The sequence below is a fragment of the Rattus norvegicus genome, chromosome 5 (genome assembly GCF_036323735.1).
Source record: "Rattus norvegicus strain BN/NHsdMcwi chromosome 5, GRCr8, whole genome shotgun sequence".
Classification (NCBI taxonomy): Eukaryota; Metazoa; Chordata; class Mammalia; order Rodentia; family Muridae; genus Rattus; species Rattus norvegicus.
In genome coordinates, this window is record NC_086023.1 from 64,917,007 (window position 1) to 64,940,805 (window position 23,799).

The following is a 23,799-nucleotide window of genomic DNA, read 5'->3' on the forward strand; positions in this document are numbered from 1 at the left end:
GAGGGGAACAGTTGAGACAGCCTTCTGGCTGAGCTCACAGGGAGGTAGAAGGGCTCATCGGGACCGATTTGTAGTGACTACTCCCACCAGAGTGCACTGTGTTTTTCTCTCCTTGTGGCAGTTTCCTGTTACTTACCCTAGCCTCAAATTCACTAGGCAGCCAAGGATGACCTTGAACTCCTGATTTCCCTGCCTCTGCCTTCCAAGCCCTAGGATTACAGGTGTGCCTCCATATTCCTAGCTCCAAGTTCTGACTAAGGCCTAATCCAAATGGACCTTCTGGTTGGAGAGCCCTTCCCACATTTGCATACTCTGAACTAGGTGAAACTCTTTTGCTTAGGAGAAACAATATCTACCCACAGTAAACCACAGGAAACAAAAAGAAGGAAAATTTAAAGTGGAAGTTATAAAGTACTCACAGTAACCCACTGATTTCCTAAGAAAGGAGAGGAGTCTCCCGGGAGACTATGTTTGTCTCTTTCTGCCCCTCACTCAGTGGGGCGACTCTGAGCCATTGTGTGCCTTGATCCTTTTGGCCATGTGACTTAGGCTCTTGCTGCCCCATGACTCTGGCTTTTCTGTAGCATCCACTCTGATACTGACTTGGAGTGACTGTTACAGTTAACTGGCTCACAGCCTCAGGGTCATAATGAAAAAAAGACAAGACCAGACACTGGCCCGGTGCATCCAAGCCACAGCTGTCAGCCATGGCCAGGAAAGCACAGTCATGTAAGGGAGTAAAAATGTCACCCTGTTCTCATAGGGCTTTTCAGTTGGACTTGAGCATTAAATTGAGGGCTGCAGTGATGGCTGTCATTAAAGGTTAGACTCACAACCAAAATGTCAAGAGAATTGACAGAAGAAAAACTGGCAGGATAAAAACATAAATTTATTTAATGTGACTTTTATAGGCACAGGGGCCCCATAAGGACATGAAAATTCAAAGACGCAGTTAAAGTTGAACACACACACACACACACACACACACACACACACACACACAAAGACAAACACACCACTCTTACCTGAGTGCAAATGCCCTCAGAGTCTAGAGATGTTAGCTCTCCCTGGTCTTAGAGTTAACAGAGTTGTGGACTGACCCATGGCTCCAACTGCATATGTAGAAGAGGATGGCCCTGTTGGTTACCAATGGAAGGGGAAGCCCTTGGGCCTGCCAAGGTTGGACCCCCAGTGTAAGGGAATGTGGGGGGAGCAGTAGCAGGGGGATGAATGGGGAGAGGAACACCCTTATAGAAGAAGGGAAGGGGGAGGGGATAGGGGGCTTATGGACAGGAAACCGGGAAGGGGAATAACATTTGAAATGTAAATAAAGAAATATTCAATAAAAAAGAAAAACATGCATGTACAGAGACATAGATGAAAAAGCCTAATAAAAATAAGTTAGTAGTGACTATTGCTACATAGAAAACAAAACAAAACAAAACAAAACAAAAACCAGACACTTGTGAGTCCCCTGACATGGGTGCTAGAAATCAAACTCAGGTTTTCCACAAGGGAGGTATACACTTTTAACTGCTCTCCGGCTCCCCACTCTCTGCCTTTTCCCCCTAAACTTTTTCTTTTTAACCTTCATTTTTTTATTTTATATGTATGGGTGTACTTCCTGCACGTATGTCTGCAAACCACGTGCATGCAGTGCCCATAGAGGCTTGAACAGGGCTTTGCATAATCTAGGTCTGGGGTTATAGATGGTTAAAGCCATCACGTAGGTGTTGGAAACCAACCAGGGTCCTCTAGAAGAGAAACCAGTGCTCTTAGGCACTGGGTCATTTCTCCAGCCCCATATTGTCTTTTAACTGTCATTTCCCCGAGTGTCTTTAATTATAAATGCTCCATATGCCTCGAAGTGACATATTTTGAGGTGAAGTAGTTCTGACTTCTGCAGTTATATGGTAATAACTTAGCCAATGATATCCAGACCTTCCTTGGAGAAATATCAGAGGGAAAAGCCTTAATAGACTATGTCCAGGTCCCTGCTGGTCTCCCTACACCTGTATGACATACATTCCTCGTTTGGTCTTCAAGTCATACTGCCTGTATCTCATAAAGGCTTGTTCCATTACCCTGGGTGTCATGGCTCCTAGCATCCTTACTGTGTTCCTGCTAGACTTGGAGGCCGTCTATGGGAAGGACTACATCTTCCTCACTTTAGAGCTCGGAATCTGTGCATAGCTCCAGACTGAGGTTGCAGTGAGCAGCTCACTCTCCCAGAATCCTTCACTCTCCGCAGGCGGGATGGCTACACTTGAGGCGACCTAGAGACTCATACACCATTTCTGTTGTCTACAGGCCTCTGGACTTCGTGGGGACTTTTAGTAACCGATGGTCCTATGGAGTTGCCTTTGGGGCCACAGCCAATAAGGTCATGTTCTTGTTCTCAGAAGGCTACCAGCCCCTGAAGGTTCCACAGTGGGCCCAAGGTACCAGGGCTGCCTCACATATCCTGGGAATGTCACATGGACATGCTTGCCCTCAGAGGCCTTGGGGGTAGCCTGGAGGGGTAAAACACTGTGAGCAACCACATTCTTGTTAGCCTGTTACTTGCCCAAGGTCAATGCTTAGTAACTCACGGACACCACAGCCTGCCTGGGAGCTTCCCTGCAGTTAGACTCAGAGGTGCTTTAGACAGACGAAACACAGGCACCAGAAGTGGAGTCTTCCTCACTCTCCTCAGCCAGTCCCCCGAGCCTGCTGTCTTCTGACAGCAGCACTTTCTGGGGCTCCTTGAGGAATGACCCTTGCTTCTTTGTCCATTGGCTGGGGACCTCTCTCCTCAGGCTCCATGTTCACATAAAGGAGCTACTCTGATAGAAAGGTTTGTACAGTTCCAGAACCAGCTCTCCACTGTACAAACTCCTCATAGTGCACTGCTGGGGCAAAGTCAACACCTCCAGGAAGGCTGCTCCATTCTTTGCCTCCCCGAGATGGAGTGTCACTGGCTTCCTTGCCCGGGTCCCTGTGGCAGGAAGAATGTGTCTCTGTTACTGTTCATTTCAGACCATTGTCCTGCCCGCTGTACTGTCAATATTCAAAGTGAGGACCCTGACCATTTCTGCCATGCATTGCCTAGCATAGGAGCAGCTCGATGCTGACACAAAGTGAAGGTCAGCTTGGATGGCTGAGCCTTTCTTATGTGCTGTCATCACGTCTCAGAGCTAGCTAGTGGTGGGACCAATGTGACCAATAGAGAGTTCTTTATAGTTGCATTGCTGGAGCAATATGGCCACTGCCTTGCTTAGTGTACTCTCCAGTACATGTAACATGCCTGTGTGGGCCTCTGTGAAGCATTTGGATGCCTTCCTCTCAGCCATTTTGGTTTGCTGACTGGTCTGTCTGTGCCTGCCACACTGTGAGCTCCTCAGGTATAAAGTCCTTACCTTCAAGGTTAGTTGTCACTTGTCACAAGAAGGGGAGCAGGGATGGTTAACGAAGGACATTGCTGCATTCCTCTGCCATGGCCTAGAGCTCTTCCAGTCAGCTCTTTGGGTCCTGAGGCCCTGGCTTGAGCTCAGAACAGAGCACCACAGCTCTCCTGGTCACCTCTGAGTAGAGAGCAGAGGAGCCCACAGCATCTTGGCCTTGTGTCTTGCAGCCTTTGTGCTTCTCATCGGAGGCATGGAAGTCGGTCTCTCCTACTTCCCCTTCTTTGCCTGCCTGTCCTCAGAGTTCCAGCTGGTCAGCTCCATCTTGGGCTTCGGGTACTCCCTGACCTGGTAAGATGACTCTGCTTGCCTTTTTCTGGCCATACTGGCCATGAATGAACTCTAGGCAGCAGAATAGAGGTGGGATCCTTGTGGAGAGTAGCAAGGTCCAGAGTGGACAGAGGTGACTTGCTCAATGTCCCATTGTGGCTTCTTCTCCGGGTTATTTCTGAGGCTTCCAAATGTCTGTCCAGGAGGCCATGTGCCTCCTCCTGAGAGGGTGCCCATGGTTAGAATACTCCTAGAAGCCAGGAGCTAAGGAAAATTCACTTCTGGAAACTGACAAGGGTCCCCAGAGAGGAGGTAGGAGAGCCCCATGTCTATGGCTTCTCCTAGAGAAAGTTGTCACGTCTCTGCTTGGCATTCAGGGTCATTCTGGCCTGGCCTCTTCCTCCTCCTCCGTGCCTAGGCGTGTCCAGAATGGTTCCCTACATTCCATTATCTCTCCATTTACTCAGTCAACAGCCATTCTTTAGGATCCTCATGGACTCTGGTCCCTGGGCCTCTATGTCCTTGTGCAGGGCAGCTTCCCTCCACCTGGGAGAGTGCTTGACCCGTGCAGAATGGGTTCAGCACTGCACACTTATGCAGAGCTGGCACCAGGGATCACCTGCCAACTGAGTGACCTGCCTTGGAACAGTTCCACTCATGAGTCCCTGAGGTCCAGTCCTGGCTCCCTCTCCCCCATCCACCTACCTACCCACTCCTACATTCAGCAAGAGCTCCAGTCACAGTCAGGAGACCTTGCCCTGGCTCTGTGTGTCTCTAAGTGGCTTGGACAAATCACTTGCTAACCCTGGACTTCTTCCTCCTTGAATGCTAGAGGGAGAGAGGAGGGGTATCTGCATATTCCTCCCTTGTCCATAGGGACTCTGAGATGTGCCCCAAGCAGGGCAGACCCAGGAAATGTAGTGTTCAGCTAGGCACAAGGAGGGACCACATCAGGAAGGGACAGATACAGTCCTTCCGGGGGGTGGCAAGCAGCATCTGGGCCGTGTTCTCCAGGATGCTCTGGGCTACGTTGAGACAGGGGCCAACTGTGCCCTGCTTCTGTCCTGCAGGTTTGTGGTTACTGTTCTTCAGATCTTACAGTGTCCCCATGGGCAGGTAAGTCCTCACTGACCTTGCTCAGGATGTTCAGTCCCCACCTCAGGGCCACTAGGCTCTGTGAGCTCAGAGGAGCCTTCTCTAGGCTTCAGTTTCCCCACTGGTGGGGGAGGGGAGCGGGCATTGCTCACCACGCTTCTGTTTGTGTAGCATCTTTTGTTCACTGCGCTTGGTCATCAAACCCCCTTTTCAGGTGAGGAAACTATGCCAACTTTGCCAAGTAAATCCCAGGAATGAGCAGGACTGGAAGCTGAGGCCTGGAGGTTGTCAAGGCTCCTTTCTACCCACTCCAGTTAGCCCTGGCTTCTCTTGCTGTAAAATGGGATCATTAGATAGGCGAAGCCTTTCCAGGAGTGACCATTGCCCTTCTCAGAGTTATTGAAAGTTGCAGGCTTGGTCTCCAAACCCAGAGAGGAGCAAAATGAGAGGATATTGTTAGCCAGGTCCATGCCGTCCTGTAAAAGCTCCATTTGGTTGAGCCATGACAATTTCAGGGGCTGTGATCAATGAACGTACTTCTCTAGAATCTTGCTTCCAGGACCCGAGTAATGGATTCTCTTTAACAGTGAACACTCTTTAACCGGCCACCCCGAGCAATGGCCAGCTTGGGGACAAAGCCAGAAGTTTTTCAACCTCCTTCCCCGCCCCACACCTTCTGCCATTAATTGCCCCAGCTTGTAGGCAGCAGCGGGTCCTGATGCTTATGGAGCCCCCCCACCTCAGTGGGTTTCCCCAAGAACAGGCCTGCACTGTTGGTTGCTTGTTCCTTGTCTGTCCTTCCTTCTCACCATCTTTCAGGAGTCACAATGCACTTAGGGGAGGGGTCCCAGGAAGGTTTGGGGGAGTTGGGAGGTCAACTTGGCCCAGAATTTGGGCCTTACCAACCCTTCCCAGACATGGGGGGAAACATGAAAATGCTGGTCATGGTCAAGGTGAGCCAGAAACTGTGGCACCTCCATCCCAGGGCCTATCATGTACCCTTTCGTCACAGCATCAAGCCGTGATTCCCCTGGGGGCCCCCAGAATGTAATAAAACATGAAACCAGCCAGCACGTTGTGAAAGCCGAGTCCCACTAGCATTGATCTGAAATCAGTAAAAAGGAATTTAAAAAAAAAATTAAAAACAAAGGAAAACTGTGAACACCGCTTTGAGAAGCCTGTTAAAATTTCTACAACCCAACTCCCAACATTGTGGCATGATAGGTCCTTTCTCTCTCCTCCCTTTTGTCTCCTCCCACCTCCTTTATTCCTCCCCCTTCCTTCCTTCCTTCCCTCCCTCCCCTTTCTGTCCTTCTATTTCTTCCTTTCCCCACCCCCACCTCCTCCTTCCATTTATCTACCCACCAGTCTCTCACATTTCCCCCAAAGGGGCATTCACTTTCTTGGTTAGATTAAAACAAATAAAACCAAAAAGCTGTTTTCGCAAAATAAAAAGGCTCAAAATTTTCCATCCAGGGTTGCTGGACTCCAAATCCGTTTTTCCTTCTGACCATGTGGTGGGAGCAGGAATTGGCTGATCATGTAGGGTGGGGGAACAGAGACTGGGGGACCACGTAGGGGAGGAGAGAATGATTGGTCAACCGTGTGTGTGTGTGTGTGTGTGTGTGTGTGTGTGTGTGTGTGTGTGTGTGGCGTGTCAGAGATCGGCTGACCATATAGAGCAAAGATTGGTTACTGTTATAGTTGTTTAGAGAAGGTGGATCCTGGTGGGAGCCTCGGGCAGGCAGAGCCCTGTCCTACCTTCATAGCAAGCAGTATTCTGGCTATATTCTTCACTATAGCCGACTAATTCCCTGACACAGCCCCCCCTCCCCGCACCCCTGTCTCTCTGTTGCAGTTTCTAGGGAGGTTTGAGGCCCTCATTTTCTACTGGCCCTCACTGCTGTGCCTGGGTTTCCTGCTGGGTCGTTTCCTGCACATGTTCTTTAAGGCTCTGCCTGTTCACCTGGGCCTGGAGTCGCAGACAGTGAGTGCTGGACACTGGTTTCTTCAGAGCAGCCCAGGGGCTCTGTTACTGCTTCTCACAGGCTTTCCTGCACAGCCTCTCCGGTGAGGGAGACAAGCTTCTTAGAGCAGGGTGGGCTAGGAGGGTTGAAAAGGACCAGCTCACGGGCCTTTGGGGAACACAGGAGCCTGACATAGTTGAAGCTGGCTCCTAGGCACGGCCGATGCTGCGATCAAATCCTTGCCTCCTGTCAATGACCCCTTAAGGGACAGAACCCTAGCAAGCATCTGTGAGTCAGCACATCGCCCCCTACCTCACAGGAAGAAAAGTCGCTGCTGGAGGCTCACCAGGAAAAGCACGTGAAGCAGCTCTTGAGCAAGCCCCGCCCACAGTAAGCGCTCTTCCTCCCCTTCTCCCCTGCAGTTTGTACCAGGCCTTTCTGACAAGCCCTGGGATAGTGGAGGGACACTGCTGGAGTTCTTGCGGGTAACAGAAACCAACCCAAAGTACAACAAAGCAGGGGGGAAAACTGGGAGGATGGGGGATGAGGGGCAGGACTCTAAAAAGACTGAGAAAGACTCCATTTCAGGCTAACTGGACCAAAGACTTTTGTTTGATGTTTTTTGATAACCTGTTGCCCTATTCCTTAAACTCCAGTCTTTGTCCTTAAGGATGAGGGACAAAGGCTCGGTGAACGACCAATGCTCTTTTCTGTGTGTTCATTCATTCACAGAGAAGGAGAAAAGTCTTGGTTTCAAACCAGGGTGTATGAGTGGGACCCGTGCTTCCAGTTCCCCAGCAGGATGATTGGCACCCTCGTGCTGGCGTTCATCTGCCTCTACCTCGTAAGTAGCTCCAGGAAAGTCCTTTCCTGTTTTATAAGCAGAGCAGTGTCCAATCAGGGCTCACTGCGTCTTTGCGACAAGCAGTGCCTGCCTAGAGTTTGAATCAGACTGGAAACGTGGTGAGTTAAGGAAATTCAACCCTTTGACCTGCAAGGACCCTTCACCCATGTCGTGACACTCACTGGAGACTTATCCAGCATCAGTAATACTGGTGGTGGCTCACACCATTAATCCCAGCACACAGGAGACAGAAGTGGATTTCTGTTAGCTCAAGGCTAACCTAGTCTGTATAGTTCCAGGCTAACCAGGGCTACATAGTGAGACCTTGTCTCAAAAAAAAAAAAATCCGTGTGATAAAATCTGGCGTGGAATAACAATCGATAAGGGAAAATGTTTTATATGGTTTGATATGCTAAACTGACTCAGGAAAGTTGGTAGAAATAATGATCTCTAAAGAAAACATATGGCTGTGCCAGAGCCTGACAGATACAGAGGCAGATGCTCACAGCCAACCATTGAACAGAGAACAGGGTTCCCAATGGAGGAGTTAGAGAAAGAACTGAATTAGTTGAAGGGGTTTGCAACCCCATAAGAAGAACAACAATATCAACCAACCAGACAGCCAGAGCTCCCAGGGACTAAACCACCATCCCAAGAGAACACAGGGATGGACCTATGGCTCCATCTGCATAAGTAACAGAAGATAGGCCTTGTCAGCATCAAAGGAAGGAGAGGTCCTTGGTCTGTCAAGGCTCGATGCCCCAGTGTAGGGGAAGGTTAAGGTGGGGAGGTGGGAGAGAATGGGTGGGTGGATAGGGAGCACCTTCATAGAAGCACCCTCATAGGATAGCAGGTTTCTGGAGGGGAAACTGGGAAAGGGGATAACATTTAAAACGTAAATTAAAAAATCCAATAAAAGAAAAAAAGAAAACAAACATACAATTATAGACAGTAAGTTATGCTGTGAAAAATTAAATACATCCCCTCCCTCCTTTCTCTAGACCAGATTTCCTCTGTGTAGCCCTGGCTGTCATGGAACTTACTTTGTAGACCAGGCTATCCTCAAACTCAGAACTCTGCCTTCCACTGCTTCCTGAGTGCTGGGGCTAAAGTCGTGCGTGCCACCACTGCCCAGCAGTGACTTAAAGATGAAAGTGGAAAGGTAGAATTGATTTATAGTATGGATTAAAGTTGAACTATCTTTCACTTGCTTTTTTTTCTCAAGAAGACATTTTCAGTGTTGATATGGTTCTCACTTCAGTGTTTTATCAGATACAATGTAAAAACATTGTACATGCCCTAAATCATTGGGCATAAAGTTGGCTGAGTCAGGGCAGCCGCAATACACAGAACACAGCCGGCAAAGCCTTGTTATCTTTGCTGTTTCGAAGGCAGACACAATGTTTCTTGTTCCAGTGTTTTTCAGGTTTTAAGGGAATGTGTTAGTTAGATTATACTGAAGTATCGATGCCATTCTAAATGCCAGTGGCTTGCCACTATGTGTCTCCCTCCCCAAACCCCACTGTTGAGCGTGTGTACTGACTGGTCGGGTGGGGAGGCAGCTCTCTTCTTTGCAGTTACTCAGGCACCCAGCATCCTCTCTCGTGTGCCTCTCCATTCCTAGGACCTCATGGCCACCTAGTGAACAGCAGGGAGGGAAAATAGTAAAAGGCTTCCAGAGGGGTTTTCCTAGACTAGGTGTATATCGCTTTTCCCTTCTGCTTCTCTTCAGTTGTCCAAATGGGGTCGGGTGGTCACACCTAACATAGGGAGGCTGGGAAATGTAGTCCAGTTCTGTGACTAAAGAAGTAAAGAAGGAGAATACATTTTTCTTAGTTAATTACTTTAGTTTATCTTCGTGTGTGTGTGTGTGTGTGTGTGTGTGTGTGTGTGTGTGTGTGTGGTGTCTTCCTTAATTGTATTCATTTATTCCATTAGGCAGATCTTTCACTGAACCCAGTTTTTGGCAGTTGGGTTACTGTGTAGCTAGCCAGCTTGTAGAGAATCTTCTGACTCTGCTCTCTAGCACTGGGTGGCTGCCATGGCTCACCTGGCTTTTATATAGGTGCTCAGGATCTGAACTCCGATCTTCACAATTATGTTATAAGTGCTTTACCCCCCCTAAACCATCTCCTAAGCCCGGGCCTTTTTTTTTTTTTTGAGACTAAGTTTCCCACTGAGACCTGGAGACTCTGATTAGGCTGGGCTGGGGAGGAGGTCACTGGGCTCCTGGGTTCTGACTGCCTCAGCCTCCCTAGCTCTGGGGTCACAAGCATGTACCACCATGTTGAACTTTTTATGTGAATGCTGGGGATGAAGTTCAGGTCCTTGTACTTTCTCTGTAAATACTTCAGCCACTTAGCCACCTCCCTAGCCCCCGGAGGATGGATTTGAAAGGACAACTGAAGCTCTCTGCAGCATTGAGTGACTCTCTTGGCGTTATGCTGTGCTTTAAGACTTTATCGAACGCCTTCCTTTGTTTTGGTAAAAATTTAAAAAGGAACATTTTCTATCAGTTCCTGTGAGTCAGATCTGCTCGCTCTGGCTCACTCTGCTACTTGGTCCACAAGCCACCCTCTCCTGGCTGTCTCCCTTTTAGCCACCCTCTCCGTGCGGTCCCCTAGGTGGTAGTTACCACACCTGGTGCATACACACACACACACACACACACACACACACACACACACACACACACACACACACACGCATCTATCTCTTTCTGCCGGCCCTGGGTATTCTCACTCCCCACAGGCAACAGAACCAGATCCCCATGCTCCAAATGCCTCTCGACCATTTCTTTCACACGCTGTGCTCTTTAGCCCGGTAAGATCAAAGTTCCAGAATCTTGTAATTTAGCAATTAGATTTACATGTTAAATTCTCAATCCATTCATCCACAAGATAAATTCACTGCCAATTGATAAAGACATAAACCACCAACCAAGACAAAATTGATCTAGTTCACCTAAATTTGAACCATCCTTCTCCATAGACTCCATCTCTCCTTCCTCCTCTCTTCTGCCTTACAAAAACGTTGTCCCCGCCCCACTCTACTGTCCAGTCGTGTATCGCCTTGACATCAACCTACCCACCTTACACTGAGCACTGTCTTTTTTTAAAAATATTTATTTATTTATTATGTATACACCATACAGCTTTCTGTCTGCATGTGTGCCTGCAGGCCAGAAGATGACCCCAGATCTCATTATAGATGGTTGTGAGCCACCATGTGGTTGCTGGGAATTGAACTCAGGACCTCTGGAAGAGCAGTCAGTGCTCTTAACCACTGAGCCATCTCTCCAGCCCACTGAGCACTGTCTTAAGAGCTAGGAGAGAGCTGAAAGATGCTTCAGCATAGTCTTAGCTGGAGAGAAGCTGTGGCTTCAAGAGAAGGAGTAAGACATGGAACGAGAGCTCTGCCATTCTAAGAGAGAAGAGTTGGGGAAGGTGTTCTGAAGTCCAGTGGACTAAGAAACCGCCTGATGATGCTGGTGTTCACACTCTGCTCTCAAAAACAAACTTGATTAGTTCATTGGAGGAACCAGACAAGCAAGAGTGTGGTGGAGGGCAGACAGGACAGTGGGCAAGCATTGTTATCATGTGGAATACCTTCTCCTGTAGCTCCTGTTTAGATCAGTGTAAAGGGCCATGGGAGATGTGGCTGGTCTTGCTCCTAGGCTCACCTGCTATCTCCAGATTCCATTGTCTTCGAGTGCTTTTTGAGTCATTCTGGGTGAAGAACAAGTTTGTATATTATCCTTTTCAAGAGACTGTCTGGAAGAGGCTGGCCTCGAACCCTAAGCACATTGGTATTTGTTTCCACGCCGAGCTGGTCTGGGGAGATCGTGACACCTGTGCTCTGCGTCCACAGTTCATCGTCATTGAGTTTTGTGTATTTCTACACGTGAGAGACGAGCTGGACGTGTTTGAAGACAAGCTGCAGAGCTACCTCACCCACATGAACGAGACAGGGACCCTGACCCCAGTCATCCTACAGGTGAAAGAACTGATCAGCGTCAGTAAAGGTAAAGCCACTCACTCCCATCGTCCAAGTAGCATTCACGCTGTCTGATGAGGTGCCTGGATTTCCTTTGTGTGAGAGTTGATTTGTGCCTTCCTGGGTCCGCTGGGACAGAGGGCTGAGGCTGAACTGAACCTGCCAATAGAAGTTTCTCGTTTTAAGTTGTTGTTTAAGTTTTCTATCCTGCTGTGGTGATAAACTACACTTACAGAAGCAACACAGGGGAGAAAGTTTATTCTGCTTCACAGTTCTAGGTGCAGTCCGTAATACAGGGAAATCAAAGTGGCAGGAGCCGTGGGTCACAGCATACCCACAGTCAGGAAACACAGAGACAAGTGCGTTTTGGTCTCAGCTCCCTTTCTCCATTTAAACAGTCGAAGCATAGGAATGGTGCTACCCACAGTGGGCAGATCTTCCCATTTCATTGAATGCAATCAAGATGATCTCTCAAACAGGCTGTGGTAGTTTTAAGTACAGTCCTGCATAGGCTCATGTATTTGAACACTTGGTCTCCAGTTGGCGGTCCTGTTTCAGAAAGCTTAGGTGGTGTGGCCTCGATGGAGAAGATTGTTGCTGGAGGGGGACTTTGAGAGTTTCGGGAGCCACACTAGTTCCAGTTGCTCTCTCCACTTCCTGCTTGCTATTGAAGATGTGAGCTCTCAGTTGCTACAGAGCCACTGTGCTTGCCCGCTACCGTGCCTCCCCACAATGACCTTAACCGCAGTGAAGTGACTTCTTACTGTGTTTTTAACTTGCACCTTCTGAAAGTGAATAATGATCATTTTCTATGTATCTGTTGGGCATTTGTGTGTCTCTTATGGAGGAATGGCTTTTGGAACCCTTGTCTTTTATTATTATTTTTTTTAATTTATTGGTAACAGGGAAGGTACTTATGAAAGAAGCTTCTTAGAAGATGCACATATCTAATGATATGCGTATCATCTGTGGAAAGAAGAGATGTCCACTGTCTCCTAGATGAGAAAGAATTGTGGACAAGATGTCAGGATGCCTGTGGGAGAGATGATAAATGGCGGTCTTCATGAGGGTTCTGCTGCTGTGAAGAGACACCATAACCCAGCAACTCTTAGAAAAGAAAGCATTTAAGTGGGGCTGGGTTACAGGCTCAGAGTTTAGTCCATTATCGTCATGGTAGGAAGCATGGCTGTGTACAGGAAGACATGGTGCTGGAGAAGGAGCTAAGAGTTCTGCATCCTGATCCTCAGGCAGCAGGAAGAGAGAGCCACTGGACCTGGTTTTGGGCTTCTGAAACCTCAAAGCTTGCCCACTAGTGATACATTTCCTCCAAAAGAGCCATATCTGCTCCAACAAGGTCACACCTCCTAATCCTTCCCAAGTAGTGCCATTTCCTAATGGCTAAGCATTCAAACCTATGAGCCTAGGTGGGCAATTCTTACTTAAACACCACAATGAGTAAGGTGCTTAGTGTGCAAACAGGACAATCCTATTTCCAATACAAAATCTTAGGTGTGATGGAATGTTCTTGTAATCTCTAGACTGGAGAGATGGAGACAAGGGAGATCCTTGGGGCTTACTGGTTGACTAGCCCACACCCTAGGTTCTAATGTGAGATATTGTCTCAAAAATAGCAACAACATCACAAAAACCATATGGGCAGCTTATAAGGAACACTACCCAAGGTTGTCCTCTGGCCTCCCCGACACATACACATGCATGCATGCAAATACACACACACACACACACACACACACACACACATACAGTGTCACAGGGCAAGTCAGAACCCCCCTCTTGGTCTTATTTTTTTCTATAAAATGAGACTTAGATAAACAGACAGCTCGATGGTTTCCAGAAGGTTCTGTGGCATTGATGTCTTATGACCATAACCCACCAAATATCCCTGTCTTATTTTGTTTTCTATTGCTGTAACGAAACGCCATGACCAAGGGAACTTCAGGAGTGGGCTTATGGTTTCAGAAGGATAAGAGTCCATTGTGGCAGGAAGGTATCAAGCAGCCCGGTGGCTGGAGCAGAGGCTGAGAGTTCCTGTTTCGAATAGCAAGAGAGAGTCTTGAAACTCTCAAACCTGGCCTGCAGTGACATGATTTCTCCAACAAGGGCCCCTTCTGTAAAATTCCCAACCACCACCACCATGCGATCACCAAGCGTTCTAACAGCTGAGCGTATGGGGAACATTCTCATTCAAACTACCACAATCCCTTAAGTCGGTGGTTCTCAACCTGTGGGTCACGACCCCTTGGGGAGTCACATATCAGATATTGCATTACATTCCATAACAATAGCACAATTACAGTTATGAAATGGCAATGAAATAATTTTATGGTTGGCGGTCACCACAACACGAGGAACTACATGAAAGGGTCACAGCATTAGGAAGGTTGGGAACCATGGTGCAAGTCATAAGACACCTAATGCAATGGGATTTTCTTTGCATTGCTGGGAGAACAACATCAAAGCCAGAAAGGTACATACTTGGTAGGAATTACTTTCTCATAGCTCTGTGGACACTGAAGCAACAACAGCTGATCCTTCCATAATGCAGGGCTTTACGGTGGCTGTGAACATTTTACACATCCTCGGTGTGGATTTGTGTTTACTGTGGTGTGTCTTTGAGCTCCACACCCAAAGAGCATTTACACTGCAAGTTTAGTAGCCTCCACTCTTTTTATATTTATTTTCACTTTAGGTGTATGTATACCTCATGTGCCTGGTGCCCTCAGAGGTCAGAAGAGGGTCTCAGCTCTTCTAGAACTGGAGTGAGGATGGTGTTGAGTCTTCTCTGTGGTAACACCATTCTTTCGGTTGTGGACCTTAGCCTCCAAAGACTGAGCTCTCTCTTCAGTTTCACTCTTAATCACATGACAGTCTCCACTTCTGCCTCTGTTCTGGACATGTGTCTTTGTGTTGAGGCAAGGTCTCATGTAGCCTGGCGTAGCCTTGAATTAGATATAATGGAGGACCTTGAATTTCTCATGGCCCTGGCTCCACCCCACTTCCAGGTGTCAGGACTCCAGGACATGCCCCTGCTCTTGTATTCCCTTTCTTGTCCATTTGCTTGGGTCAGAGCCTCCTTTACAGTTCCAGAAGAACCGGTGAGAGTGGATGCTGCCTTTTCTTGATTTATAGGTTGGGGGGGGGTGCACTTCACACTGAAGGAAAATGTCCTCTGAGGCGTTTGGCAGAAGCCCTTTCACAGGCTGAGGAAATAGCTACACATTCTCATTTGTTGAGTGTTTGCCAAAAAGGGTCTCTCCGCCTAATGAGAGTCAGCCATACTGATGCTCTGAGCTAAGCAGGTGACCGTTCTTCCTGTTTCTGTATCCCTCTCTCATCAGCATGCACAGTCTCTGACAGCCAGCTAGAACCCGTGATGGTGTGTATTGATTGTCAACTTGGCAGCATCTAGGCTCACCTAGGAAACGAGCTTGTGGTCATGCCTGTGAGGGATTTGCTTCATTATGTTACCTGAGGTAGGAAGAGTAACCCTAAATGTGAGTGGGACCATTTTATGAGTCAGGTCCTTTACTGAATAAGGAGAAGGGCTGCTGAGGGCCAGCATTTGTCTCCCTTTGCCTCCTGGCTGTAAATGCCAAGGGAGCAGCTGCCTCATGCTCATGCCACCATGACTTCTCACCGTGAACCTTAGACTTGTGAGCCAAAGTAAGCTCTCCCTTCCTCAGACTGTTTTTGCCAGGGTATATTGTTACAGCAACCGAAAGGTAGCCAAGACCGAGCCTAAGCGACAGAACTTGCTGAACGATGGGCGCTACAGACTCTCGATAACAGGTTAAGTGACCAATGCCCCAGCCCCACTCTATTAGAGGTCAGCTCTTATGGTATTTTCTATTCATGGTGCCTACTGAGGACGTGGATCATGCATAGCCTTCCCAAAATTAATTGAATGTAGTTGGAACATTTTGCCATGAAAGGTTTCAGAAGACTGTGCAGGAAGTCACCTATACCAAGGATGTATGGTGGCTAAACTGGGCACCAGCTCACCCACAGAGAAGGAGGTGAAAGAATGGAACAGCTTTGCGTAGGCCTTGCGGGTGCGGATCTGCGCTCTGCACTTCCCCTTCAGGTGTGTTTTACAAGCCCTCTCATGTCAGCCTTCATATTTCAGGAGTGTGGGTGGTGACCATTTTGCCTGCTGCCCTCACGTGTGTCACCTATCTCTTCCACATTTTGGCCTGTTACAGGTAAGAGTATTCTAGGAGTCATTTGCATGACTTCAGAAAAAAAAAACCAAACAAGCAAAAGACAAACATACAAAAAACAACCCCCCCCAAAAAAACCCAAAACCAACCAACCAAAAAAATCCAATGCATGACATTCTGTACCCAGAATTTCTGACCAGTACCTGCATGGCTTACTGTGGCTATGGGGAGTGAACACAAGGGCCAGGTATGGCCAAACACAGCTTTGGTTGAGAAAAATAAAAGCTTAATTGTCAGGCTGAACATCTATGATGAGCTACCATTATGCTTAGAGTCCTTATGCCAACATTGCCCCAACCTTGGGAGGTGGGTATTTTCCTCTCGATGTTACACTTGACAAAGTTGAGACTCAACAGTAATAAAATGACATGCTCAAGCTCTGAGCAGAGGGGCAATGACACTTTGGTATGCCTTGTGTGTTCTGCTTCATTGTTGGGTATCAGATCTGTTCCATTCTTCAGAGCTGATAACCCCAGGCTCCTAGCAGGTTGGTCTAGTTTGAGGGAACTTCTGTAGAGGCGGGATCAAGAGGTGTGGGAGCATCTAACCCAAGAACAGTAGTGCAGGAAGGGGGTGCATGCTTGTGTTTTCTCTCTGCAAGTCTCTCTCTGTGTGTCTCTGCATCTCTGTATACATATTGTACCTTGATAGGCACTTCCTTCTTTAGGTTAGGGAATTTTTCTTCTATGATTTCTATTGGAAATATTCTCTGTGCTTTTGATCTGGATTTCTTCTTTCTCTATTCCTATTATCCTTAGGTTTGGTATTTTCATAGTGTCCCAGATTTCCTGGATGCTTTGTGCTTGGGTGGGTTTTACATTTAACATTTTCTTTAACCAAGATATCAAACTCTTATATTTTGTCTTTACCACCTGAGATTCTCTGCCTTCTCTTGTATTCTGTTGCTGAGGCTTGCCGCTGAGGTTCCTATTGGAGGTCCTAAATTTTTCATTTCCAGTTTCCCCTCAGCTTGGGTTTTGCTTATTCTGTTTTCACTTCCATGTCTTGAACAGTTTTCTTCATTGCATTCCACTGTCTGTATTTTTTTTTTAAAGATTTATTTATTTTATGTATGTGAGTACACTGTTGCTGTCCTCAAACACACCAGAATAGGGCATCAGATCTTATTACAGATGGTTGGGCGCCACCATGTGGTTGCTGGGATTTGAACTCAGGACCTTTGGAAGAGCAGTCATTGAGTCATCTCTCCAGCCTCACTGTCTGTATTTTTGTGGCTTTCATTAATGGATCTATTCGTATCCTCTTTAAGGTCCTTGCTCACAAACCTAAAAGCCATTTTGAAGACCTTGTCTATTTCTTCAACAATATGGCATTTTTCACAGTCTATTTTAGTAGGGTTGCTGGACTCTAGTGGGGACATATTATCCTGGATGTTATTGGTTGTGTGTTTATGCTGGCATCTGGGTTTGGGATGATTGCATTTCTAGGTGTTGATATCTGGCCTTGTCTTTGTTGGGTGGGTTTTTTCTTCCTTGGTTTCTGTTGCCCTCTCTGGATCTGAGGAGTGTGTGGGAGCTATGGGCTGCATGCTGGGGAATGCTTCTGAGTTCCAACCAGGTGGGACCACTAGGGATCCCAAGTAGAAATTATTTCTAGATATTGGGGGCTGATATAAGAAATGGGGATGGACAGAAGAAGGGCAGAAGGCAAAGAGCATCTACAGGAGGGAGGAAAACTGGGTTTGCCATGAGGCTCTGAATACTGGCTGGCATGGCCAGTGGAGAGAGTGCCTGGGGTGCTGGCAGCTGATATTAAGGGATTAAGGGATGGGCAAGGAGGCTGTAGGAGCTGCTCAGTTCCTCAGGCCAAGCTTCATTTTTTTCTTTCAGGCTAAGAATTTCCAATTCAGTGATCATGAAAAGTAGAACCCAGATTGGGAAAAAAATACTTGAGATTGAGTAAAAAGTGGGTGGGGAAGGTATCCCATAAATTTGAGTGTGGCCTTGTTGTGGTCTAATTTTAAAAAGCAGCAGAAAGGGTTCCCGTGAGTTCCCACTCTGCATGGATGGATCCACATGCTCTTGCTGTTTCTCTGTCAGCTGCTTTCACACACTGTCCCCTTGGTGGGTTGTTACCATGCCTGACACACACATGGCATTCCGTGGGCTGTGCTAGCATGACCCCACGCCTGCTAGCCCCAAGCATTCTGTAGCCTAGCACGGCTTCCTGTCACAGACTCTGCTCACACTCCCAACAGCCCAGTGAAGTCATGACTCAAGAGACTGTAACCCAACGACCAGATTTATATGTTAATTACGCAATGTACATACAATACATCCACACAATTAACTCACAACCAATAGATAAGGATATAAACCACCCATTTGATAAGATACAGTTTGCTCATCTACGCACACAAAGCCCTGTGCACATCCATCCCTTACGAATAGTCATAATGACCTGTAAATGCGCAGAGAGAAATCTTAACATCTGCCACCATGTTCTTTCAGCTGCTCCTTCCCTCGCTCTGGTTTCCTCTGCCTCTCTAAAACTTTTCTCCTGCCTATCCCTCCTTCTCGTCCAATGACAGGCCTCATTCTATCCCGTACCTGCTTCACCTGCATAGTGACATCAACCTACATGGCCTAGGGACAGAAAACGTCCCAGGTGACCCTCACGTACAGGCCAGGAACTGGACAGGGCTATCAGTGCAGTTTTAAAAGTGGCAGCTTTTTCTGTATCCTGGCTGGCTCCCAAATAAATGAGACAGAGACTATCAGGTTTATTTAATCAAGCTTTAGGCCTGATAGTTGAGCAGTATTAATCTACTCTAATCTTCAAGTCACATCTGGCTACTTCCCAGCCAAAAACAAGGGTGTGGGAAATGAAGTGGAGGGGGTGTGATTCTTTGAGGGGTTGTTGCCCATTTAAATTTTTTCTGTTTAAAAATGTATCATTAGGCTAGGCATGGCGGTGTGTAGGCTTAGATATTTCAAAGCCTACTTTATTAAGGGTTCTTAAAAGCATCAACCTCCCTTCTAGCCCACCGCCCTCCAGAGGTAGTGGCAAAGAAAGGATAACAGGAAACAGACTTATAGACCTGTAAGAAGTAGTTCCTTGGGGCCATTCCAGTCTTTGTTGTCAGCAGTTCAGTCCTCTAGCAAAACACCAAACGCAAATCAGCAGCGGCAGTCCAGTCCACACAGCAATCACCACTCACGAATCAGCAAAAGCAGTTCAATCTAGAAGAAACTTCGAGGCTCTGCCAATCAGCCTGAGTCCAAAGAAGCAGAAAGGAGCCTCCCAAATACCACAAGAACCATTGGCGAGTCACATTCTATAAAGTCCTGACAAGAGAAGATCCGCAACTCGATGCAAGGCGAATCAATGCCGGAGCCTCCTCCCACTGTCTGTGGGGTCATATTCATATTCTTTCTAAACACCACGCATCCTCTCACCTGTGTCTGCTTCAGCAAAATATTCTTTCACCTGTGTCTGCTTCAGCAAAACATCATATGCATAACTAAGTTTCCAAAGAAACCAGAAATTTCCACTTTGGCATTGCACATCTCTAATCCCAGCACTCAGGAGGCTGAGTAGTCAGATCTCTGTAAGATCGGGGCTAACCTGGTCTACATAGTAGGCTCCAATACAGCCAAGGCTATGTAGAAAGACCCTGTCTCAAACAAAACAAAGCAATGTATTATTATTGTATGTGTGGGTGCATGTGCCGTGGCACATGTGGAGGTCAGAGGACAATGTGTGGGAACTGGTTCTCTCCTTTTAACCATGTGAGTCCTAGGGGTTGAACTCAGGTCAAAAGACTTTGCAGCAAGCACTCTTACCTGCAGAGCCATACTGCCCATCCTTGATTTTTCTTTACGTTGCTATTAGGTTAAGCTATCAACAAATTGACTTCCTGGTATTAACCGTTTTAAAAATAATTAAGTAATATGCATTCACCATAACAGAATAAGAATGAAGGAAAAACACATATATTCTCATCTAAAAGATTCAATTGGTGTTTTGGCTTGATCAGTATGAATTACTTTTATGGACTATAGTAACCCTGAAGACTGACGAGAAATCAGAACTCTGTGAGGAGAGGCAGCTCACACCCTCTGACTGCCACAGGCCTCCTCGGGCCTTTTCATTGAGCTTGGACCCTAGAGAAAGCACCACGGTTTTGAATGTCACCGACTTTCCCCCTTCCCCAGAAAGCATATGAAGAGGCTATGGGCTGGAGACAAATACTTCCTTCCTCAGAAGTCCCACAGTCCCTCTTCAGCAGCGAGTGTGGTGAGTCTGTAGGGGAACTGGGCCACACCTGACAGGGCAGCGAGAGAGCAGGAGCACAGAGAAGTCAGGCCAGGCCTCCAACCTGAGACACAACCATGAGAAGAACCTGCTCCGGTCAGTGGGTTACCCTCAGATCAGGAGGACTCCTAGGTATAGGGCTTGGGGGGAATGAATCTCCCATTCCACTCTGAGACCCCCCTTTTCCCTTCTAACTCCCAGGTGGCCATTGCAAGGTACTCTGGCTGGCAAATAGCCTACATCCTCTGGGGTAAGTGCCACCCCATGACCCACGTGACAGTGCGTGTTTCCTGGGTATGTGTAGAGCCACGGCTGTGAGGAGGGACATGGAAGGGCTAGAAAAGCAGCCATAGCTTCTAGCTTTGGGGAGTTTGGAGAATGGTGGAGAAACACCATTTATCATCTCCCCTCTGCCCTGGGTTCACTGGCTGCCTTTGCTAAGGGCATCGGGGAGAAGGGGGGAAATGGGCCTCTGCCCCAGCTCAGAACTCAAGGACTTTCTAGGGGAGTTGACATTGGAGCTGCAGGAAGATAGGAAAATCTCTCTAGGCAGAAGAAACAGCACAGGCAAGTGTGCCAAGGGCCTCTGGTGGAAGAGGGCATAGGTCAGGTCTGCCTGCAGGGAGGAGTGTGGGAGTGGGTCAAGACGGATCCCTAGTGATGCCTTCTACTTCATCTACAGGCTACCTCATCATCCATGTGGTACAGAGCCTCTGTGGTGTGATGCTCATGTATGGCCTGGTGCTGCCCATCATCCACCACCAAGGCCTGGAGATGCTGCGAGGACTTGGCCTTGGGGTGTAAGTGCTAAGCAGATGTCTTCTTACTGATCCTGGGGACCCGGCCCTGGGGCCGAGCTCTTGTTCTGATGACCCAGGGATGGGGTCATCACAACACCTCACAGAGAGGGAATCTTATGTTCTCAACAGGCTTCCTCTCCTGTCATTTCATGGGGCCAATACTTAAACTCCCATTTTCCAGCAAGGAAACAAGTTTGTGTGTGTGGTGTGTGTGTGTGTGTGTGTGTGTGTGTGTGTGTGTGTGTGTGTGTGTGTGAGAGAGAGAGAGAGAGAGAGAGAGAGAGAGAGAGAGAGAGAGAGAGGTGGAGGTGGAACAGGAAGGGCAGCAGGGATCTTGGAGAAGTTAAATGATGTGCTGTGTTACCTGGGGTAAAACCCTTACCCTTAGAGCCTCACTCAGCTGGAGACAGTGAATGGCTGATTGCACAGCACTTGTCATACCTCTTCCCTCTAAGAGCTCTGGGAGTTTGGTGCAGTCAGGAGACACATGCTAGAAGGCTTGAAGGAGAGGAGCAGGCTGGAGCCCAAGTCCCAGTTAGTCACCACCAACACTGCCACTCATGTTGAGTTCAGCATGTGTCACCCTCCGGGAACCTCATTGCTCTGAGTGCCTTGACACCATATTGCCTAGAGCCGCCTGCGTTCCTGCAGTGCACTGCCCGTCTGCTCTCTGGCAGCCTTCTCAAACTAATTCATCCTCAATATAAAAGGATTGCATGGCTATATGCTATGCTTATTTTTGGGGCTGCCACCCTTGGCAAAAAGGGACATCATGGGCAACCATGGGTTAGGATCTGGAACTAGAGAATCATCATGTAGGCTTGGGGAGCCTCCTCCCATTTGTGACTCTTTTTTTCCATGTGCACCATGGGCTTGGCAGTGGGTGGGGATCACAGCTCAGAGCTTGTTCTACTGTTCTTCTGGTTGGAGGTTCTCTCTCTCTCTCTCTCTCTCTCTCTCTCTCTCTCTCTCTCTCTGTCTCTCCACCCACTGTGTATCAGAAGATTCTGGAACAGTAGAATAGACCACCTTGGGTTGGACATGTTCTGTGTTTCAGCCTCACCCTATCCATAGCTGTGGGCCTTATAATTCTACAAGTGTGGATTGCTGGCACATTCTTCCTGCAGCCCAAGCTGGGCCCAGCTGACAAGCAGAAGCCCCTGGCTCTCAATAACAGGTGAGGGCAGAGGAGGGAGATGGAATATGTGGGGCTTCTATACTTTCTACCTAGTGGTGGGTGGGTTCTGGGGTGCTCTGAATTCTGTGAGAGGCTAGAAAGTTGTGCACAGGGGTGAGGTCTGGGGAAAATGACCTGGGAGCCAGAATTGCCCTTTCCAGTAGGAGGAGAGCCACGTTACATTGTACAACCTCAGTAAACGTGTGGACCTTAGCTTCCCGGTTTGTACGTTATTCTGCATTCCTTCAAGAGGAAGAAACACATAAAATATGGCCAGCACAGCCAAGTACCTACAATCCTTTGTCTGTCATTCATTCATTCATTCATTCATTCATTCATTCGCTGAGAAAACCTTAGCACTGACAACAGAGAGATAGATATCTCTATCCACCACCTCTGGGAGCTTTATAGATTGCTATGGAGGACTGGCATGTGATCTAAAGATGATGATGAGGGACTGAGGAGGGGGAGCAGAGGCAGGGAGGAGGGGAGAGGTAGGGGAAGAGGGGGAGCAGAGGCAGGGAGGAGGGGAGAGGTAGGGGAGGAGGGGGAGCAGAACAGTGGGTGGAGACAAGGAACTAGCATGGTTGACAGCTACCACAGCACGGATAGAAATAGTGAGACACAAACTCCATGTGTTGGGAGATCAGTGAGAGCCCCTAATGTCCACCATAGAGTGTTACACAGCATGGGGCGCCAAAGGACACAGACTGACAAGGATAAACGTCCTCTGTCAGGGGTCTGTGGCATTCAGGATGCAGTTTGGTGCTGAGGCAACAGGACCATGTCATCAGGTGGTCCTTTGGGACTTTTCCTCTGGAGGACCAGGGGCAGCTCTGGCTGGGGTAGGTGCTTATGGCAATGACGATGGTGAATCATAGCATTGACACAACTCTTAAGCCAGCTGTAGCCCTGTAGTTTTTCTTGATCTTTAAGAAGCCTCATGCAAGAATCCAAAGGCCATACAAAGCTAGGAACACTCACCGTACAATATGCTCAGGGCTCTCCACCCCCCATCAGGGACCACACATCCCTCCAGCACTGTGGGCAAACACTCAGCTCCACCTGCCCCCAAGCGTGAGGTCATAAGCTTAGGAGACAGAGTTGCAGAGTTTAGCACCCGGTCTGGATGAAGCCAGAGCTGGCTGTGTTGCTGCTTTGCCTGACAGAGGAACTACCTCTTGTCTGCTTCTGTCTGCAGGAAAGCCTTCCACAACTTCAACTACTTCCTGTTTTTCTACAACGTGCTGCTGGGCCTGGGTGCCTGCCTCTCCAGGCTGCTCATCAGCTGCCTCCTGGGCACATGGCTGATTGCACGCATCGACAGGACCATCATGCAAAGCGGCTATGAGGGTGCAGACATGGGTGCGTAGCAGTCCTGCTGGCCACCTCCTTGAGGGAACAGCCAGTCTCATCCCTTTGTGAAAGCTGACTGGAAAAGATGGCTATGAGCTTACGTCTTCCCTTGGGCTTACAATTGGTTTCTGGCAGAGGTCATAAAACCGGGCACTTGGTTCTGGTCTGGGGAGATGACTCGGTCATGAAAGGACTTGCTGTGTGCCTGAGGACCGGAGGTTGATCCCCAGAACTTATGTAAAAAAGCCATGTATGGAATGCTCTGATTACAATCCCAGTACTGGGGATGTGGAGACAGGAGGTTCCTTAGGGTTGACTAGACAGCCAGCTTA

General features: G+C 48.1%; 1 protein-coding gene across 2 annotated transcripts in view; it reads left to right on the forward strand.

The window, feature by feature from the left end:
* Nucleotides 1–23,799, forward strand: part of Stra6l (STRA6-like) — a 41,665-nt gene that overhangs the window by 14,455 nt on the left and 3,411 nt on the right. Inside the window, exons 4-16 of one of the 2 annotated variants that reach the window (NM_001025276.1) lie at nucleotides 2,311–2,441; nucleotides 3,614–3,734; nucleotides 4,784–4,829; nucleotides 6,667–6,795; nucleotides 7,095–7,165; nucleotides 7,508–7,619; nucleotides 11,490–11,643; nucleotides 15,763–15,838; nucleotides 20,035–20,116; nucleotides 20,336–20,384; nucleotides 20,817–20,934; nucleotides 21,992–22,111; nucleotides 23,313–23,476. In NM_001025276.1, coding sequence (NP_001020447.1) covers nucleotides 2,311–2,441; nucleotides 3,614–3,734; nucleotides 4,784–4,829; nucleotides 6,667–6,795; nucleotides 7,095–7,165; nucleotides 7,508–7,619; nucleotides 11,490–11,643; nucleotides 15,763–15,838; nucleotides 20,035–20,116; nucleotides 20,336–20,384; nucleotides 20,817–20,934; nucleotides 21,992–22,111; nucleotides 23,313–23,476 — 1,373 coding nt within the window. The remainder of the gene's footprint in view (nucleotides 1–2,310; nucleotides 2,442–3,613; nucleotides 3,735–4,783; nucleotides 4,830–6,666; nucleotides 6,796–7,094; nucleotides 7,166–7,507; nucleotides 7,620–11,489; nucleotides 11,644–15,762; nucleotides 15,839–20,034; nucleotides 20,117–20,335; nucleotides 20,385–20,816; nucleotides 20,935–21,991; nucleotides 22,112–23,312; nucleotides 23,477–23,799) is intronic. The other variant, XM_006238038.5, reaches the window with a different exon arrangement.